Consider the following 21,076-nt stretch of genomic DNA (forward strand, 5'->3'; position numbering starts at 1 on the left):
GGGTATTCCATCCTCCAACTGTGGTCCTGGGGTGATAACAGCTTCCCCGACTGCTAGTCCCTGGGGAGCTTCACTAACCCCTGTTGGTGACTTAACCTAGTCCACACCTCTGCAAGTCACCTCTTCACTGAGCACTCTTCAGCTAAACCTTTACACGGGCCTTCCTGCCAGGGCCCTGAAAGATACAATAAAAATTTGTTCCAAACAGGTACCAAGCAAACTTTGGTGTTTATTAATACAGGTTACACACATTTTTTAAAAAGAGAGACATAAAAACAGTGACATAATATTTTATAAGTACAGACTGATAATAAAGTAGTGATGGTCATATTAAATCAGAGGAATTTTAATATATATATACACAGACTGAATAAACAATGACAGTAAATCTCCACTGAGTTGGATAAAATGAATATAGCAACTAACTTAATAAAATCAATGTTAGCTTCTACTTATAATACACTTTAATGTAAATTATTCTACGGCATTTGGAAATAGTTTGTTCTTTTAAGTAAGCATTTGCCTTGGAACTTTCCATTTCTTGGTTTAAGATGCCAACATTTTTTTTATATGGAAAAAAAGATACATTTCAACCTAATTTTCAAATTATTTTGTCAAATCCATGAGGATTTTCTATACTTGATACTCATTATGGGGCAAAAAAAAAATTCTTTTAAAATGATCTCATTAATTATTAAGAAAAGTGAATGGAAAATATAGAATAGTTTTGCTAGAATTGAAAGTCAATTTAGTTTTCTTCTGTTATTTCTAATCAGACTGACATAATTCTTTTTTAAAACCTGGTTTGGGTAATTTATTGAAAACATTTGTAAATAAACAGTGTCCATTTATATAGACTGAAGGACTTATTTATAAAAATACACTTCCTGTATTGTATTGTGTTTTCATCTCAAGTTATAACTATGGGAAGCAATAATCCACATGTTGTAAGTTTTTCAACTGACAGGCTGTGTGAAACTGGTTGGATGACATTTGGCTAAAAACACTTCTTTATATAACGACATACTTATTATACACACATCACACTCTATGTCTGGTCTGCTTTGTTCTTCTTGAGGGGGAAGACCTATTCTTATTCACCTCTATTGCCCAGCACACATCAGAGCGCTGGAGCACATAATGGGTGTTCATGCTTGCTCCATGGGTGCCTCCATCTGAGAATGGACCTTGCAGGGTAACTGGTGGAAGTGAACGTGCCTTCTTCCTGTTCTTAAAAGGATTGGGCAGAGAAGTGTTTCATATTCATTATCTCCTAGGATAAGCACATCTTATTCTGCCAATTTCTACCAAACTCGGTCATTCATAGCCAACCCCTGAGGGGACCCCAGGAGAGTGAATGTGGTGGTCCCGATCCCTGCGCTCCCTGGGAGGCTCAGCTGCAGGGTGTCTGGACCGACCCTGCCATGTATGTACCATTTGAAGTCCTCTATCTGGGGCCAACCTCAGGTCACTAGTGGGGCCTATGCTCATTCTTGGTTTATATACACAATGTGTGAAACATCAAAAATGCTACCCAGCCCTAGCCCATTTGGCTCAGTGGATAGAGCATCAGCCTGCAGACTGAAGGGTCCCAGGTTTGATTCCGGTCAAGGGCATATGCCCAGGTTGCAGGCTTGATCCCCAGTAGGGGGTGTGCAGGAGGCAGCCAATCAATGATTCTCTCTCATCATTGATGCTTCTATCTCTCTCTCCCTCTCTCTTCCTCTCTGAAATCAATAAAAACATTATTTTTTTAAAAAAATGCTACCCATATCATGTTTCCATAATTTAAAGAATTCCAACTTTGATATGTTTAAAATGAAAAGCGGAACTTTTTCTACACATAAATAGCACTCTTCTCTCTTAATAACTTAAAGCTGTTGAAAAATTTCAAAATAAACTTATTTGCAAAAGCCGTGTCCAAACTACAGAATCCTTCACTATTGGTGGACATCTTCAGATGCTCAGGGCTAACCTCCGCCAACCTAGACCTTGCATATTAAATCAGAGAATCAGAGTTTATTTTCATAATCTCTTGGGGGGAAAAAGAAGGTTTCAAAGTGTCTGTTCTATACTGCATTGCAAGCATGTGTATTATACATATATATACACACATATATGAAAGTCACCTAAATATATCAAAAAGTAATATTCCGTTATTATTGTAGCATTGGCAATACTGTCTTGGAATAACATTGTTTTCTATTCATGTTACCCTTTTCTGTTACTAATAAATATATATACCCTTAATGGCCCTCTTAAGAAGGAGGCATGCAAATCACCCATTTATTGTTTAAGAGAGTAAATACTTTTTTGGCAGGGACTAATAGAATCCTCAGGTTCTTTGTTTTTTTTTAAATATTTCTTGGTCACCCTCCAGCAGTCCCTTTCCTAAGTTAACAGCTTTTTGTAGATGCTGTTATTCAGGTTAGTAGAGCAGGTGTCCACTTTACTTGCCATCAACTGACCGCTGCTGCTACTGGGATCAGAACTTTCTTTGCAGCAGAAGATACTGTAGAGGTACCTCTGGCACTCAGAGGAAGCATAATAGTAAATCAAGGGGTCGATGCAACAGCTTATGCTGCTGACACAGACACAGAGGAGGTAGGCAAAGTAGGCAGCCTCTGTGCTGGGATTCTGAGAGAGGAACGCATAATGCAGAATCAGGAGGACGTTTGTGGGTCCAAAGCAAACGATGAAGATGCAGAAAACAGCCGCGGACAAGAACAAAGCCCGGGTCTTCTTGCTCTGGGTGGCGACTGTAGAAGAGCTAAGACACTGGATGATAGACACATAACAGACTGTGGAAATGATCAACGGCACAAAAAAGAAGATAGCAGAGAAGGCCGAGAAGTAATACGCATAATAGCCTTCGAGCAGGGTTTCATTGAGCACGTCATGACAGGTGGTGATGTTGAGCCCGGGCACCCGGGTGGTTTGCTCCTTGAGGAGAAGTGGCACCACACCCGCGATGGCCATAGCCCAGATGACCATACAAGTGAAGGCCGCCCTCCCCATGGTGCGCCAGGAGAGGGACTGCATGGGATACACCACGGCCAGAAACCGGTCAATGCTGATGACTGTCATGAGCATGATGGAAGCATACATGTTACAGTAAAACGCTGCAGTGACGAAGCGACACATCTCAGACCCAAATTTCCAATCACTTCCGGAGAAGTAATAGCTGATCTTAAACGGGAGCACAGACACGAAGAGCACATCTGCCGTGGCCAGGTGCAGCATGTACACCACAGCGGGCTTCTTGATCTTCATCTTCACGATGAACACAACGATGGCCATGATATTGAGAGGAAGGCTGATTATACACACACCAGTGTAGACGGAGGGGATAAAGAGAGTCAACCAGGCGCTGGTCAGATATCCCGAGGCATCTTTTGAGATGAACACAGGGGGTCGTTTTTGAAGAGGCCTGCTGTGATTGATGGAGCTTAAACTGTCTTCAGTAAACCCACTTCCATTTTTGTCCTCATAATCGTCCAATGGGAAAGAATCAAATATATCCTCAGAATTCCTGAGGAAAAATGACCGGGGAACCACAGTAGCATTTGTTGCTTTTAAATCTGAAAAATATTTTTAAATAAAAAAAGGTAAAAGAGAATGAATTAAAAAGGCTCAAGAGACAAATAGAGAGTGCATTTTACCGTTGTTTTTGTTTTCTTATGAGGAGAGTGGGTGGGAAACAGCAGGTGATGCATAGATGGATTGCAGATTTTATCAGAGAATTAGCTAACTCAAAATACATTATGTTTTGACACAAGTGAACACTTTCAAAACTCTGCTCCTGAGAGGAACAGAGGTGAATTATACACTTTTCAAGATCTGGCCTGAGAACCTGACATGAAGGGAAAAAGTGATTTCTATACTATAATAGCCACCATCAGGGGTCCTCAAACTACAGCCCACGGGCCACATGCGGCCCGCCGAGGACATTTATCTGGCCCGCCGGGTGCCGCTGCCTGTCCTGCTTAGCAGCCGACTCGTCCCGGGCCCGCAGTGCGCATAGGAATTTGTTCATAGTTTTTTTTTTTAAACTATAGTCCGGCCCTCCAGCGGTCTGAGGGACAGTGAACTGGCCCCCCGTTTAAAAAGTTTGAGGACCCCTGAAACGAATCATTTCCAGGCTATATGTCTTCTCCTACCTCCACATGCTTTCACATGTACGTTTTCTCCATTTAGTTTCTTCTTGAAACCCATCCCTCCCAATGGGAAATTACATCAAACATTGAGGAGACTTCTTAAAGGTTATGGAGTGACAGGCAAATTCAGTGTAGGACCAAGGGCTCCAATTGCCATGACCATTATCCATGTGACTGTAGTTTTCCTCTACTATCTTTAGCTTGTTTACACAATAGAACATCCCAAATCTTTCATCATATCTGGACCCAAACCACTGTCACTCGTGTTATCTTCTAATAGAACCACAAGGAACCCGTTATCTTCTTGTCTCCTTCCTCAGTAGGTCAGTGGAGTAGCAGATGGCCTTCCTTGGCTTAGTTCCAGAATGCTACATGCATTGTGGTAGATGCCAGGCCAACCAGGCTCTTTGAGTATCAGCCAGAAGTCAAAATAAAGGCTCAGTTGTATGCTTCCTCCTTTTATAACTTTCTTCCACCAAAACCATCCATTTTAAATGTTCATAAAAGAAATGCAACACTTAGCTGCTGGCATTCAACCAGCTTTTCTTTCCAAGAAGCTTTGCTAAAATTCTGCCATTAAGGAGAGTCAGAGAGCCTTTGTTGGTCTTGGGAAGCTGAGGAGTGGGGAGAGATACCACAGAGGAAAAAGGGTCTTCAGCACTGGCAGTGTTCACAATAGACTGGACTTGCAGGTCACTTATTACTAATGTTAGAAAATTTAAAAACTTGAATGCTTAAAATGGGATAAATATAGTGGATTTTCAAACTTTTGGTTTTATTTTTTAGTGGTGGAACCTTCCTGCAGACAGAAACTTACACAAAGGCATAATGCTATAAAAGATAGTTCTGGCCGGGCCGGTGTGCCTCAGTGGTTGAGTGTCGACCTATGAACCAGGAGGTCACAGTTCAATTCCCGGTCAGGTTACATGACCAGGTTGTGGGCTTGATCCCCAGTAGGGGGCATGCAGGAGGCCAATCAATGATTCTCACTTATCATTGATGTTTCTCTCTCTCTCCCTTTCCCTCCCTCTCTGAAAAAAAGAAAAGAAAAAGATAGTTCTGTGAGGTCCCACCAGGCCCAACCATCCCTTAGAATAAAATGACAAACCCCTTCCTCCCTGAAATCAATGACCTAAAGGCATTGAGGTTCACAGGGTGGTGTTGGGGAGGGGAGAAATGAATGATATTGAAACACCACTGGGTTTCTTGTTTTCATTGGAGTTTAGCTTGAGAGAAGGTCAAAGTCAGAGACATAAAGGATGGCTAAGACTCAGATAGGAAGCCCACAGTGCTTCTACCCTGATGAACCAAAGGACAGAGTTCAGGGCAACCATGGAAACTGAAAAGTGAGATGAGATTTCCAGGGAGGGGCATCCCTAAATTCCAATGTAATTTCTGCCTCAGGCTTTGGGTGACTCTTGAATGAACCATGCATGTGTTGGAAAGATAAGAGAACTTAGGTGCTATTAGAGCTTTTTGTTCATGAGGAAGAGTCTGCAGTTTGAGTCCAAAGATATTAAACACCAAAATTCTTTGTGAGAATAAAACAAAATTCAGAGTCTTTACAGTATGACAATGTCTAGCACATAATCCAAAATCATTTGATATTTAAAAAAAAATCAGAAAGTGTGACCCAGTCTTAAGAAAAAAAGATAATGAATGCAAACCAATATCAAGATGACCCAAATGTTAAAATTGGCAGATTAAGAATTTTAAAGGATGTATTGCAACTATGCTCAACAAAGTAAAGAAAAATATTTCATTGAAATAAATGAAAAAGTAGAAAATATCAGGAAAGAAATTAATAAATGGTTGCCCTAGCTGGTTTGGCTCAGTGGATAGAGCGTCGGCCTGTGGACTGAAGGGCCAAGGGCACATGCCCAGGTTTTGGGCTCGATCCCCAGTAGGGGGTGTGCAGGAGGCAGCTGATCAATGATTCTCATCATTGATGTTTCTATCACTCTCTCCCTCTCCCTTCCTCTCTGAAATCAACAAATATATTTTTTAAAAGAAATTAATAAATGGAAATTCTAGAACCAGAAAATAAAATACAATAAATTGGCATATATTTCTAAAATAAAGAGTAAAGCTAGAGTAGTACCAACTGAGAGATAGCAGCAGGACAGGGCCTGGCAGTAAGGGGTTGAGATCAAACTACCTCAGCAAGGTCATCAGTGGGCCCCTGAGGGTGAAGGGGTAGCGTTGTAGGATATCTGTCACTGGATAAGGACAAATGTCTCTAGTGATGAGCCTCTGAGTACACGTATGTCTAGGTTAATCCTCAAGGGTAAGAAACCGGTCCTATTCATCTCTGAATCTCCAGCACCGGGTACATGGTAAGTGTTCCTTAAATTGGTTTTTAATTACAGATTTGCATTCTCATATTGGCTCTTTCAGGAGTCACTTACCCCTTCTGAACTCAGTTTCAGAACCATTAAATGATTCTAATACCTGTCTGGTCTACAAATATGAAACAGGACATGCATTCACTTTGCAAACTATAAAATTAATCAATGTAAGAAATTATTACCTTGTCCCACTCACTTCAATGTAGCTTGCTTTTGGACTCGCTCTCAATTATTTTACATTAAAATGGAAGCTAGGATGCTCTTCTCTCCTATTTAGCAATGCTCAGTTTTTTCAGTATGATAAGGGACCTGAACAGGTTGTAAAGTGGTAGTCCCAGCATTCAGCTGTAAATCAAATTTCAAATTCACAGCCTTTTCTAGAAGTATCACTTTCTTCTCTCTGTGATGCACCTAACCTATTCTATGTGCATCTTGACCCAGTCACACGGAGGTCTGACACGGGTACTGACAGCGCCCGGGGAATGGGAGGCTATCCTCAAGGTCAAAACAAATGTGTGGGGATTGAAAGAAAAGAATAAATGGATGCTGGCACTTTAGTACCACTAAGATAGGTGTCCTTAAAAATGCTGGCCCAGAGGAACTGTAAAATAACACAGATCTCCTCTGCAGTTTTGGGAACCTGGCCAGATTAAGGACTTGTGTCATGTGTGCAGGGTAAAAAAGTGCACGCATGTGCACACACACACACACACACCTGAATCAAGACACTACCTAGAGGAGTGATAAATATGAAAACTACTGGATACTCATAACTAAGCTTCTTGGATACTATCACTTGGTCTGAAAATAAAACCATTAGGCTTTCCTCTATATTTAGTACTTTGGCAATAAGCATTTGTTTTAAAAAACTCCTCCCCTGCTAGGCTAGCTTGGGCTCTATGGTGTTTATGACAAAATCACTAATAACCACTGAGACATGGAATTGCTGGGCTGGAGCCCCTTCAGAACGCAGAATCTGTTGATTGAATATTATTGCCCAAGTTGTCACCTTTTCTTGACATTATAGGTTTGATATTCTGAAAGCTTTTGTAGAATTAAAGAATGTCAGCAAACTTTTTTTGCTTAAGTTTTTACCAGCATTAAAAAAAAAAGGGGGAAATAAAAAGCCAGCTCTCCCTCCCCCTCTTCTCCCCTCACAGGGTGTTACCTTTTCCTTTCTCTTCCTAAGCTCCAAGGGCCTTTTGCCTCTGTAACTTGATTCCTAAGCCCATACGCAACTGGCTCACGTTCCCTACTTCTGTGACTTTGGAAATAAACTTTCTCTTTAAAAAAACAAAAGAAGAACAAAACCAATTCCAGGTGACTAGATATATCCAACTAGCTCAAGGCCCTTAGGCTGAAAGTGAAGTTTGGGTATCTCGCTTTTCCTCCGGTCCCAGCACAGCTTACAGGTCAAGCAGAAAGTGCCTGTCAGCACACCAAACGCTCTTGTAACAACTCACCGGTGCTTTTCTTGTCAAGCTACGGTTTCACACAAAAAGCAGCCACATCCTAAAATCAATGCTCATACTTCTTGCTAAATTGCACTTCATTTAGCTTTCTCTAAATGACTCGAGTCATTTTGTTATTGAATGTAGCATATTGCTATGCTTTTTCTGACTTGGACGAGATCTGGCCTAGCAGCAGAGTGGCAATGAGATGCTCCTTCAGGGTCCCATAGATTCACACCACGCCAGCCTCCAGGGACACGCCAGCCTCGGTTCTGATGCAGAGCTCTGCCAGGTGGGCTTTTTGGGAATTAACAAAGCAGAAGTTCCAGGACCTTGCCCACACAGAGCAGGACAGTTGTACCCTGCGCTTTTCCACAAGTGAATCAACACTACAAGCTAAAGAGAAATAAAACAGAGGATGATGGGGAAAAAAAAGAAGCTCCATTGGGGGAAGGTCCCTGCACACATGACAGAAGTCCTTAATCCGGCTAGGTTCCCACGATAGCTCCATTGAGGGAAAACAGTGGCATTATTGGAATGCCACACAGCCTCAACTGCAAACACACGCCATTTTCCAATGAGAAGGACCAGTGCTCCTTAAAGAAATGGTTGGTCCCGTTTCTGGAGTAGGAAATATACAAGATAAGCCTTGAACATCTTCAACAAATATTAGGATCAGGTCAGAAAGACTCTGGAGTCAATCTGACTGGACTCCCACTGGCCAAGGTGTGACAATCAACCATCAAAAGAATAATGGCGGAAATGCATCAAAACATTTGAAACATGACAAATGCGTTGTGATCCATGCGTTCATAATGACACTCAAAGGAAAATTAAGCCCTTTTGGTCACCTTTGGGGGAAATTGAGGACCCAACCTGAAAACTGGTAAATAAGACAAGTTTCAAGCATTTATCCTGCCTTTTCTATCTAAACAATATTTCAGGGAAACCAAATAGCCAGTAAAAGTTCTTCTTTATAAAATAATTCTAGTTCATAAACACAGATGCAGTAACAGATTTAGAAAGGCATCATTTTGAAGCTCTTAGTGTAATAATGAATTTAGCTCAATGGTCATCCGTGCTTGCTAAAACTGTTAGGTGAAAGGGTGAAGAAGTTTTGGCTGGATCAAGCTGACAATACCGAATCCACTGAGTAATGTTAAGATCTAAAAAAAGAAGGGAGAGAGAGACCCTGGGGGTCAAGTAATAGAAAGTACAGAGCACCACTGCTGAGGTAGGCTTGCATAAACCAGACCTGCATTTGATTAGTTTCTAAATGTACCTACCACATTAAAAAAAAGTGCAGGGGACATGTGAGCCTATTAAGCAATCCTACAAGATGCAGCTGGCCAGATCCAGCATGTAGGAGACTCCATAAGACATGACCCAGTTATTTGACAAATAAACAGCAATAAAAAAGGAGGATTGGGGGAACAGTTACAGATTAAAAGAGATTTCAGAGACATATCAACCAAGTGCAGTAGAAGGCCTTGTTGGATCCTGATTCAATAAACCAACCGTAAAGAAGGTATTTATGAGACAATCAGTGAAATTTGAACATTGACTGAACAGTACATGATATTAAGAACTTGTTCAGTTTTGTAGGTGTTATAATAATACTGTAGTGATGTGAAAAAAAGGAGGTAATATCTCTAAGAACATATACTAATATATTTATAGATGAAATGATATAATGTCTGACATTTGCTTTAAAAATTGTCCAGTTTGTGGAGAATAAAACCAAGAGTATAGACAAACAAGATATGAATGTAATTATACTGTTTATTTTTTTGGTATCTTTGAAAATTTCATAATAAAAAGTACATATAAAACCCAAGCTTTTTTTTTTTTTTTTTTTTTGCATATTTTCTTGCCACTGGAATCTAAGGACAAGGGTTTTTGCTTTCATTTTTTTTTTTTGTTTTGAAGGGGGAGAAGTTCGTGAACACAGTTTTACATTTAGAGAATTTGATACCAACTCCTAAGGATTTGCTTGGAATATGGAGGAATTGGTGTCTGAAAAACACTTAACATTTGTTAAGCACCTACTATGTGCCTGGCATTTCACTTACCTTACCTCATATAACGCTAACATTTAAAAAACTTCTTTTAAAATACATATTTCTTTATTTATTTCAGAGAGGAAGGGAGAGGGAGAGATGGAAACATCAATGATGTGAGAGAATCATTGATGGGCTGCCTCCTGCATGCCCCCCACCAGGGAGTGAGCCCGCAACCCTGGCATGTGCCCTTGGCTGGAATTGAACCTGGGACCCTTCAGTCCACAGGCCAACGCTCCATCCACTGAGCCAAACTGGCTAGGGCAACGCTAACATTTTTACATAAACATTATAACCCTTACTTTGTGGACAACATGGAGGCACAGAAAAGGCTGAGTAACTCATCCAAAGTCACAGCCAGTAAGCGGAGGAGCCAGGATTTTAACGTAGATCTGCCTGGCTCTGAAGTTCATCCCTTTGAACCACACCACACTGCCCAGTCCCTTAAAAACACACACACACACACACACACACACACACACACACACACCCCAACAACAACTACTTATGAATTCAGGACCTCCTCCTAAAAGAGTAGTATTTTTTTTTTAAGCATTTCACCCAACAAATGAACCTGCCCATCCTTTTAACAATAGCAGGGAGTACATGGCCATGTGAATGTGTAACTTAAGTCAATGATGCCTACAAGCTGTTGCTGGAGAATTAGGAGTGCTGTTGACCCTTGCTGCCCACCGACCACATACCAACAGCCCAGCCCTCACAGATGTCGTAGAGAGACACTCAAGAACAAAACAGAAAAACAAATCTTTAAAATATTGCTCAAGATGGAGTAGAAGCAAGAACAGTAAGGGAACAAAAATCTCAGCTGCGGAAAAGGCAGCATTAAAGGAAGAAGTCGGTAAACACTAACTGCGGAGTTAAGAGGCTGCCAGTATCAGAGGTTGCAGCCTTCCCATCTCACATCCCACTCAGCTGGAAGCACAGGAAAGCAAACCTGGGAGGAAGCTGGGAGAGGGGAGTTACAGGGAAGTGCAAAGTAAAGACAAAGGGAAAATGTAAATGCCATTGTACCCAAGGCCAGAGGGGAGTGCAAAGATGACAGAAGGGAAGTGTGGGGGGCCCTTGCCTGGAGCCTCCTGGAGGCCAGGGCCTGACACATGGGGCCAAGACACTATGTGGCCTCTCCGGGAACTACTCGGATTCCCCCGGGGTCCACATTACAGGCCCTGAGCTGCTCAGTGTCCCGGGAGTGTTGCTCTCTGCTCTCTAAAACCTCAGGTTAAAATGAAAACGAATTTACAGTAAACGCTGGTCATAATCACCATTTCCCCATGATACCTAGCTGTCTCCATCTCCAGTCCCACCCAAGTCCTACTGCAGTTTGTAAACCTGAACTCAAGCAAATTAGGTTCCAGATATGATAGAAACAATCATTAACAACACTTCTGGAAGAGAGAACTTTTCTCTCAAAGCAAAGAAAGCCTTCCATTCTGCTAACTGGGGACAATTCATTGTACATCTGTGCTAGGTTTTAAAAAATGGTAGAGTCCTAGCCAGTTTGGCTCAGTGGATAGAGCTTCAGCCCTCAGACTGAGGGTTTTGGATTCTGGTCCCGGGCTCGTACCTTGGTTGCAGGCTCAGTCCCAGGCCCTGGTTGGGGAGCGAGTGGGAGGCAACCAATTGATGTGTCTCTCTCATATCCATGTTTCTCTCTCTGTCTCTCTCCCTCCCTTCCACTCTCTCTAAAAATCAATGGGAAAATATCCTTGGGTGAGGATTAATAAAAATAAGAAAAAAAAGGATGGTAAGAACTTCACAGTGGTTATGAAATCAATTTACAGGGCTGTAACAAGCATTTTAAAAAATAGGACAGTGTAGGAGATATCGGGTTGCACAGCATGTGGTCAAGTTGAGCCTTTTTGGTAAAACTTTTGTTTCCTATCTGTATATACACCAGGATTGTCCATGCATATATATTGAACACACACACACACAGCTATTGTGTCACAACAAAAAGGGTATTTCTTACAGTTCTTACTGGTGTTTAGCAAAAAAAAAGGAAATACTGGAAAACACACCTCTATAATAATTTAATATCTGCCTTCTAATTCATCACAAACTTGAAATATAGATTATGCAGTGTCTAAATAAATTTCCTAAAGCTAAATAAGTTTGTTTTCAAGTGCAAATTGCAGATTATTCCTGTTATTTAAAAAGGCAGGTTCTTTTGAAAGCAAATGAAGCATTTGCAAAGGCCTGTGATGACCTTTTGTGGTAAACTTCATTGGGATGGAGGGGAAGGAGGCAACTTCAGTGGGTTTCTCCACCTACATCAAAAGGTCACCGGGAGAGGGTATTTGGGGGCAGTAGAAGCTCAGATCCAGAAATAACAACCTGAGCCTACAGAGACAGCTATTTACTCTGCCTGTCTGAGACCAGGTGTAGGGAATGTCCAGCCCACGGGCCGTATAAGGCCCAAGAAATCATTTGGTCTGGCCCTGCTAAGGCATTAGGGGTGAGTTAATTAAATGTCTGACCAAAATATCGGGTTAATTTTTAAGTTGGTAATTCTGTAGGGCTCATGAATGATGTTGTAAATATCCAAATGGCCCTTGGCAGAAAAAAGGTTTCCCAGCCCTGGTAGGCCTAAGCAAGAGAGGGCAAAAGGCAGAATGAAAAAAAACCACAAAATAGGAAAAACAAAACCCAGCACACTCTGAATGTTAAAGCTGTGGACTCCTCAATACCAGCATCATGGTCAAAAATAAACTGAGGCCGCGGTTCCTAAGGACTCTTGTAGGAGTTTTTGTGAGTATCCAGGAGCTGAGGGGGAGCCCAGGCTCTCAGGAAAACTAGTTAAAGGGTAGTTCCCCAGACACAAAGGGCCACACACTGCATGAATCCATTTATATGAAACATGGAGCGGAGGGGAAAACCCACAGAGACAAAAAGCAAATGGTTGGTTGCTAGGGAGAGGGAAAATGAGGGCTGAGTGCTTGATGGGTACAGGGTTTCCTTTAGGGGTGATGAAAATGGTTTGGAACTAGACAGAGGTGATAGTTGCATAACATTGCAAATGCATAAACACCACAAAATTGTATACTTAAAAATGGTTAATTTTATGCTATGTAAGTTTTACCTCGATTTAAAAAAGAAAGAAAGAGAATTTCAAGGGGGGAAAGGGATGTGTGTCCAACATGAGGAGTAGGAAGATTAGGAGCCCAGGGTGCTGGTGACTCCATTGTCTCCGTGGAACTCCAGCTCCAGGCTCCACTGAGTTCCAGTCTGTGAGGGTGCCAAGGGGTGAGCTGACTGAGGCGGGAGGGGAAGGGGCACAGGGAAGGACATTGGACAGAAGCACTTTGGAAAAGGAGCGGATTCAGAGCTGCTGAAAAGCTGTAAGTTAGGGTCACAGCACACGCTCCTTTTATTTATTTATTTTAAATATATATATATTATTGATTTCAGAGAGGAAGGGAGAGGGAGAGAGAGTTAGAAACATCAGTGATGAGAATCGTTGACTGTCTGCCTCCTGCACATCCTCCACTGGGGATCGAGCCTGCAGCCCGGGCAGGGACCCTTGACCGGAATCAAACCTGGGACCCTTCAGTCCAGAGACCTATGCTCTATCCACTGAGCAAAACCGCTAGGGCCACACTGTGCCTTTTAGACGTAAAAAACTGAGGGATGCTGAATTAGAAAGATGGAGGGGTAGAACGGTGACCAGCAGAGACAACCTGAGACTATTCCTGACAAAGGGATAGGAATGCCTCAAAAATGCCCTCACACCAAGGAAGAGCAAACAGATTAGGAGAGAGCATACTATTTTAATATGTCCTATAAAAATAAAGCCAGACCACCAAGGAGTGAACGAATGAATTTGAAGGAGAAGGAAGGAAAAAGGGAGAGAGGGAAAGAAGAATTTAGATAAATATTAGAGAATTACTTGCTGGTTAATGAGAAATTTGACTTTCGGAGGTTTCTGGTCTATTTTAAGCAGAATTGCTATCGATTTCTGTGCCTTTTTTTGAAGAGAGAAGAGAGAGAGAGAGAGAGAGAGAGAGAGAGAGAGAGAGAGAGAGAGAGAACAGCATGTGCCCTGACCAGGAGTCAAACTGTTGCAAACCAGTGACCTTTGGTGCATGGGACAATCTTAACCAACTGAGCACACTGGCCAGGGCCAGTTTTGTGTCTTTTGTTTGGGCTTAAGACCACGATCTCTCAGTAACAGTCAATTAATTAGTATATTCATGCTAGGGATCTATTTGTAGCCTGTTTTATCATCTGTTTTTTAAGGCAAATGGCAGGATACCACAGTCCGAGCATAAATGTTTACTAAACACCTCCATGTGCTAGGCCTGGTCTACCAAATCAATGGGGCACAGTCTTTGCCTTCTAGGGGGACTGGGGAGCACAGTGGAGTTACTTCTCTATTGGAAGAGGGGCTTCTGGTCTGAAAAGCTTCCTCTCTATAGGGGGTGGTAGAGAAAGCTTGCATTTAAGAGAGGCCTGTGGTCAAATCCCAGTTCCACTTGTGACTTAACCATTCTGGGTCTCAGTTTCTTTACCTGTAGAATGGGGATGACACTGATTCAAAGGGTTGTTATGAGGAATAAATAAGGTAGGATATGTAATGTAACTAAGCAAGTGTTGGCTGTAATGGGTTCTTGATATAAGGTAGCTGTTTTAAATTAAATGTGAATATGTGGGGAGGGCATTCTGGCCAGAGGGAGTGGCTCAGGGCAGAAGCCATAGAAAGCATAGCTCTTGGGGAGGGAACTAGAAATGGGGCTGGATGAAGTGCAGGTAATATAATAGGTATGTAATAGGAGAGGATCTGTAATAAGGCTGAGCAGAGGCTGGGGCCCATCTTGCAAGGGGAGGGGGCCTCACTCTGGGCTAAGAAATTGGGTTTGACCCTGTGGGCAGGAGGGCAGCAAGTGGAATCTCTCACCCAATCCCCTCTGCTACAGTCACCATTAGTCATTCTTGAACCTTTTCACCCTCCAGGCCCTTATAAAATTTACAAACATCACCGCTTGGACACTGGTCCTCTTTGATGAAGGCAAGTCATTTCACTTAAATTGTCTGGACAAAGGAATGTAAATTGGTTGGTTATGAACTTAAGTATTTCTCAGTAAATATCTGCTGAGTGAACATTTGTTCCAGGCTCCATGGGGATAAATGACAGTTTATAATGTTAGTCAGGGAGATGACTGACCCACAGTGACAGTGCAGGAAATGCCAAAAGGAGTGGGGACAAAAAGTGGGACAGTGGTTCGGCAAGGCTCAAACTGGTGAGCAGAGCCAGCCCGGGGGGTGGGGGGGGGAGGGGTCCTATGGCTGGGGTCTCACAAAGCTGCTTATGACAGGTATTGTTTAGAATTGCCAATGTACAGAGATGATAAAAAGCGGACCTTTAGTGATTTCAAACTCTCTTAAGTCAAGGCCCCACTTATTGCCTGCACCCAGGGCCCCGTCTTTCGTACACTGTCTCTGAGCCTTAGTTTCAGAATTGGCAAATGGGGATAAACTCCCACCCAACAGTGTGCTCTGAGAAGGTGAAATGAGATAATTTGAAGTAAAAATGCCTCTTGGCCCGGGGTTTGACACAGAATATGGCACTTAACATGTGTTCCTCTTCTTCTGTCATCCTCCTTTCTTCTTTTCCTCCCCAAATGGTTCCAGATCCAGTGTAGGTAACTCAGCCAATGTTTGTTTGGTTATCTTTCTGTCTACATCAGCCCTGGGCATCGTATTAGCATGCGCCATCTAAGTTGATGAGAAAGCAAGAGGCAAGGCAGAAACAGCAGCCTTACCTCCACTCCCTAACAGGCCAAACATCTTCCACCCTAAGGAAAGGGAACTAAGCTGGATGCACCATCCAAATCTCCAACAAAAATGTGTATTCTTAAGAGCCTGTCCCAAAATAAAATTACTAAAAGTGCTATCTGGCATCACACATCAGCATACACAGTTTTTCAGCTCTCACTGTTTCCCCAAACACTCCCAGAGATCATGCTCATGCTATCCACAGGTAGGCCGGCCAGTTGCTGCAAAACTTTGGGCTCCTGTCTGGGACTCTGACTTTTCCTCAAAGCATCACCTCAATATTACTCTGAGCAAGGACAGAGAGCAGAGAAAATGCTGTCACCTCTTAATCTTGATGCCTCTACACTGTTTCTAGTGTGGAAACAATGAGTGCACACTCTTTCCCAGATAACAAGCAAACCAGCTGGAATTTGTTTCTGCATGAAGAAAAGTGGCTGAAAGCTTATAAAGCACTATTACTAGAAAGACATTACAACATCTTTTTTTATTTTCTATCTTTGTAACTAATGTCTTTACAGGCTACAAACAACTTCTCTACCCTGCTTTTTTAGGGGGCAGAGGTTGGAAAATACATTTATTTGGTCAAGTAGCCAGATACTTAAAAACACACTCCTCCTGGTAAATGTATTCTAGTGAGCAACCTCCACCTTGAGCAGACCAGAAACCGAAATACTGAAATTCCACGGTGTCTGATAGAGCTGAGTTTGGATCTCTTTCCTCAGCTCACCCGGAGACTGGGTTCTAGGTAACAGACCAACCCATCTAGACCAGCTCCTTTAGCGCACACAAGGCCCGGGCCAGGGGCTGCTGGTACTGACTTTCTACTAAACGTGCCAAAGGACTGAGCTTTTCTCCACACCATTTTCCTCACCTGTAAAATGTTCAAGAAAAACAATTCCAACAAAACTAAACTTCAGCGGAAGCGGGCCTCCACTTTATACTGAAAAGGCTAGAACGTTTATTGGGGCAACGTGAGACTTTCTTTTGGGTGTGGTCCTGGGAGAAACATTGACGACAAATGCAATGAAGCAGCGCAAGCTTCCCCAGGACAATCCGGCCCCCTGCTCCTCCGTATCCAGCACCCAGTTCGCAGGCCGGTGCACCCTCCAAAACCCAGTGCAAAGGGGCTTCGGCTGAGCCCACGAAGCGGGTGGGTGGATGGGCACACCCCGCCCGGATAAGACGGGGGAGAATCTGGACCTCAGCCCAAAGCCTGCTTGGCTTCTGAAGGAAACTGAGGCCGAGGGTGCAGTGGGGACACCCCCCTCTAGGAGATGGAGCCACCTGTACCCACTTGGTCTCCTGGCAGCGTCCCGCCGCCCGCCCTCCCCATGCCCGAGGAGGCCCCGGCTGCGTGGCCCGAGGCGGGCAGGAGGAAATCCCCGGGCAGCTCTCACCTGGCTTGCGGCCTGGAGCGCGGGCCGACAGCAGGGGGCCGCACAGACTCAGCCCCACCGCCACGAGCAGCAGCCGCCGCCGCAGCCCCATTGTCCGAGGCTCGGCGCGCACCGCGCAGCGTGCTCCGGAGACTGTCCCGCCTCCCGGAGGCTCGAGCTCCGCACTCTCCCTCCTCCCGCCCGGTCCCGCCGCGGGAGGTGCGGGCGGTCGGCAAAACGCTCGCCCGCGGGTGAGAAGAGAGGCTCAGCGTCACCCCGCTGCTCGATCGGCGGGTCTGTGGCACTAAGAGGGCGCGGGGCGCGGAGGGGCGGGGCGCGGGCGCCGAGCTGCGAGAGGGAAGGGCGCCCCCCGGCGCCGAGTGTGCGCCTCGACGTGGTCGTCGGACCCGCTTCTCACGGGTCGCTCCACAGCTGCCCAGCTGCCCCTGGGGCTGGGCGACCCCGAGCCCTATCGCGCCGGCCCCCCTCCCCCAAGTCCCGCCCAGCGGCGCAGAGAGCCGGGCCTTCCCCGCCCTCCCCGCCACGGGCTGCCGGCCACTGCCCGACGGGGGAAACCAAACGAGACATTTTTTCCTTTGGGAGCCTTTGACTCGCGAAAAATCAGTGACTCAGTCTGGCGGGGCCTTGGAAGTGGGCCCCGCGGCCTGGGCGGCTGCCTCTTGGTCTCTCCTTATCCTCCTGGAGCAGAGCCTCCTGCACCGAGGGATCAGGAATGCGCCCCAGGGCGCCGCCCCTTCGGCCCGTGCAGTGCAGAGCGCGGACCTCAGGCCGAGCGCTGCGGCCCGTTTGAAAATTCGCGACTTAATTGAAAATCTGAAAGTGACTCATATTTTTGTAATTTAGGAATAGCGGATTCAAAGGTTTATTCTGGCGTGACAAGGTTGCCCCCAGGATTCTTCTTCGGAGAGTTACGTTCCGTACGCAGAGCACTTACTCCACGGGCACCGTGACTGCGAGGGCAGCCTCTGCTCCCTCCCGCTCCAGGGCAGAGCCCGTTGTCCCCTAACCCCGCGGCCGTTAGAAGCACCTGCGCAGCCTTTCCCAGGAGAAGAGCCGGTGGGCATCCCCTGCGCCCCGGGCAGTCCCTGGCGCCGCCTGTGAGACGGATGCCCAGAGGACGAAGTGTCCATTTTCCAGGACCATATATCATGGATTTAACTGAATTGGGCCCAATTCAGGTCACAGGGCAGGGGACTCCCCCGTTGCCCTCTAAGGGCCCCTGGAGGACGTCGGGGCCCAGGCCCGCGGGGAGGAGCCGCTGCTTATTTTGCTTAGAGAGCGTATCTGGTGAGCGCGTCTCCCGACCGCAGCGGGAAGTGGGTCCCCTCCACCCGTAGATTCTGGGAAAGTTCACCGCAGCCCTTCTCCTCGCAGATGCGCAAGTGTGTTCTGCAACCCGTGGCTGATAAACTGCACTGGTCACTGATCAGATTTCTAAGCGTTTTTTATAAAGGGAATTTCACATGGAGAGCGTCATTTCCCACAAGCCCTGACACGGAAACCAGTGAAGAAAATACAGTGAAGATGCTCGTTCTTCCCCGTGTCCCCATCTTCCTCAGAGCACAGCGCCTTGTTGCGCATAGAAGTAGCTCAGTAGGTGACTGTATAACCCAATGATAGAATGCTGCTTCAAAAGTTCCCTCGTTCAATTCTCTCAGTAGATCCAAACCATTAAAATGGTGTATTTCTCCACTCCCTATTAATGGATACTATTTTCCTCAATCTTAAGACCGCATTGATTTTAAAAAAAGATGCCATTGATTTAAAGACTCATCCTTTTCATTTATGTACCACAAGTAAGAAAAAATACTGTCAATTAAACTGTGACATATTGATTGTAAGTAACAACTCAATTTCAGGATTGTTTAAACATTAAAGGGGCTTTACAGTGTAGAATATAAACGTAATCAATATGCGTGGCAAGAGATTGTAACAGATCAAGGATATAAAATGAACCGTCAAAAATATCTCCACCTTCTCTTCTAAGAACCACATACATCTCCATGATGGCCACTGTTAAAAGTTTCTGTCCATCATTTAAGATATTGTAACCACATACAGGTATCCTATATAATAAAACCCTAATATGCAAATTGACTGAACGGTGGAAAGACTGGTCACTATGCAGCTCACTGCCCATCAGGGGGCAGACGCTCACCGCAGGAGCTGCCCCCTGGTGGTCGGTGTGCTCCCACAGGGGGAGTGCCCCTCAACCAGAAGCAGAGCTCACAGCTGGTGAGTGCAGCTGCGGTGGCGGGAGCCTCTCCTGCCTCCACTGCAGGCGGGCGGTAAGGAGCAAGGGGTCCCGGACTGCAAGAGCCCCGGACTGCGTGAGGGATGTCTGCCTGCTGGCAGGTGGACACCCCCCCCCTCCAGGGGTCCTGGACTGCAAGAGGGCGCCTGCAGGGCTGAGGGACACCCCCCCGCCCCGCCCACAGTGCACAAATTTCATGCACCGGGCCTCTAGTAGATATATAATCATGTAAATCCTTAAGATAAGAATGGAATAATACTCTGGCTACAACACTTTAAAATTTTATGTTTCATTGGTGGAAAATGTTTTTAACCATTTTATAAAACTGTAACGTTTAAAAGGACATTTTTTTTTGCTTAGTTATCAGAACAGAATGTACCTCTACTGACATAAAAGAGGGTTGCTGAAACAATGAAATGCTTAACTTCTTTCTGCATATTAACTACAGAGAGAATGCGGAGTACAGTTATTTCTCTAAAATAGAGCCTTCATGATTGACCCATTAGCAATGTAAACTGAATCACACCTACGTCCTCTTGAGTTGGCTTCTTTAGATGGGGGCTGAGATACAATGAGCAAGGTGGGTGAGTGGGACAGAATGAGGTATTTCTTCCTCACTTTAGGGTTTCTAATAGGTTGTAGTTACCTCACTGAGTGGCCACCAAAAGTTAACCTGCTTCAAAATCGGTAGCTTTCTCATGCACAAGTGCAGATTCCTGAAGCTGGGGGGGTGGGGGTAGGTGGTGACAAGTGGAAGGGACACACTTTGAAAACTACCGCTTTGAGAGGTAAAAGAACTAAACAGGATTTCATGTAGTAAATGACACAATACTTCAAGCATAGAAAAGTATACAGCCCAATATCTGACATGGCCTAACCCAGCATTAACATATATATGTAAATGTAACATATACATCTTATACCAGTTAAGCTTTTTTGTACACTTTTTTGATTCCATTCTTTTTCTTGCCCAGGAGACTTTCTCTCCATGTTTCTGTACTTTTAGTACATTTATGTTTTAAAAAATACTATTGATTAGTACATTTTAAATATTTACACGGAGTAACATATTCTAGGAGTATGTCTACAGTTTCCATTTTCTAGATTTACCTGTTTGATACATGTATATTCAGTTCTTTTTTTAAAAATATATTTTATTGATTTTTTTCAGAGAGGAATAGAGAGTTAGAAACATCAATGAGAGAGAAACATTGATCAGCTGCCTCCTGCACACCTTCTACTGGGGATGAGTGCACAACCAAGGTACATGCCCTTGACCGGAATCGAACCTGGGACCTTTCAGTCCACAGGCCGACGCTCTATCCACTGAACCAAACTGGTTAGGGCTACTCAGTTCCTTTTAAACTAACTCTTTATAGTATTCACTTAAATTATATACCACATTTTATTCTTCTAAAGCTAGCTATTATCTGCAGTTTAGTCCCCACTTTCGTACATAACACATTTGCTTGTTTTCCTTGATTAATCTGGCCAGCAGTTGAAAATTGGCCATTTCCAATGCTCATCTTTTTGTTCTACTGTTTTTATTTTTTTCAATGTCATTAATTTTCACACAGGCTTTTAATTACTTTTTTTCTTTCTACTTCCTTAGGATT

At 44.2% G+C, this 21,076-nt stretch overlaps 1 protein-coding gene across 1 annotated transcript; it reads right to left on the bottom strand.

Annotated features, from left to right (window-relative positions):
- Positions 1 to 210: 210 nt before the first annotated feature.
- On the bottom strand, positions 211 to 17,672 carry F2R (coagulation factor II thrombin receptor). Its single transcript, XM_080678144.1, has 2 exons — positions 17,207 to 17,672; positions 211 to 3,581 (listed from the first exon to the last, which is right to left on the bottom strand). Exons 1-2 carry the CDS (start codon positions 17,295 to 17,297, stop codon positions 2,392 to 2,394), a joined length of 1,281 nt encoding a protein of 426 aa, XP_080534270.1. The 5' UTR covers positions 17,298 to 17,672; the 3' UTR covers positions 211 to 2,391.
- Between the last annotated feature and the right edge of the window lie 3,404 nt (positions 17,673 to 21,076).

Source organism: Plecotus auritus (genome assembly GCF_963455305.1).
Source record: "Plecotus auritus genome assembly, chromosome: 7".
Taxonomy (NCBI): domain Eukaryota; kingdom Metazoa; phylum Chordata; class Mammalia; order Chiroptera; family Vespertilionidae; genus Plecotus; species Plecotus auritus.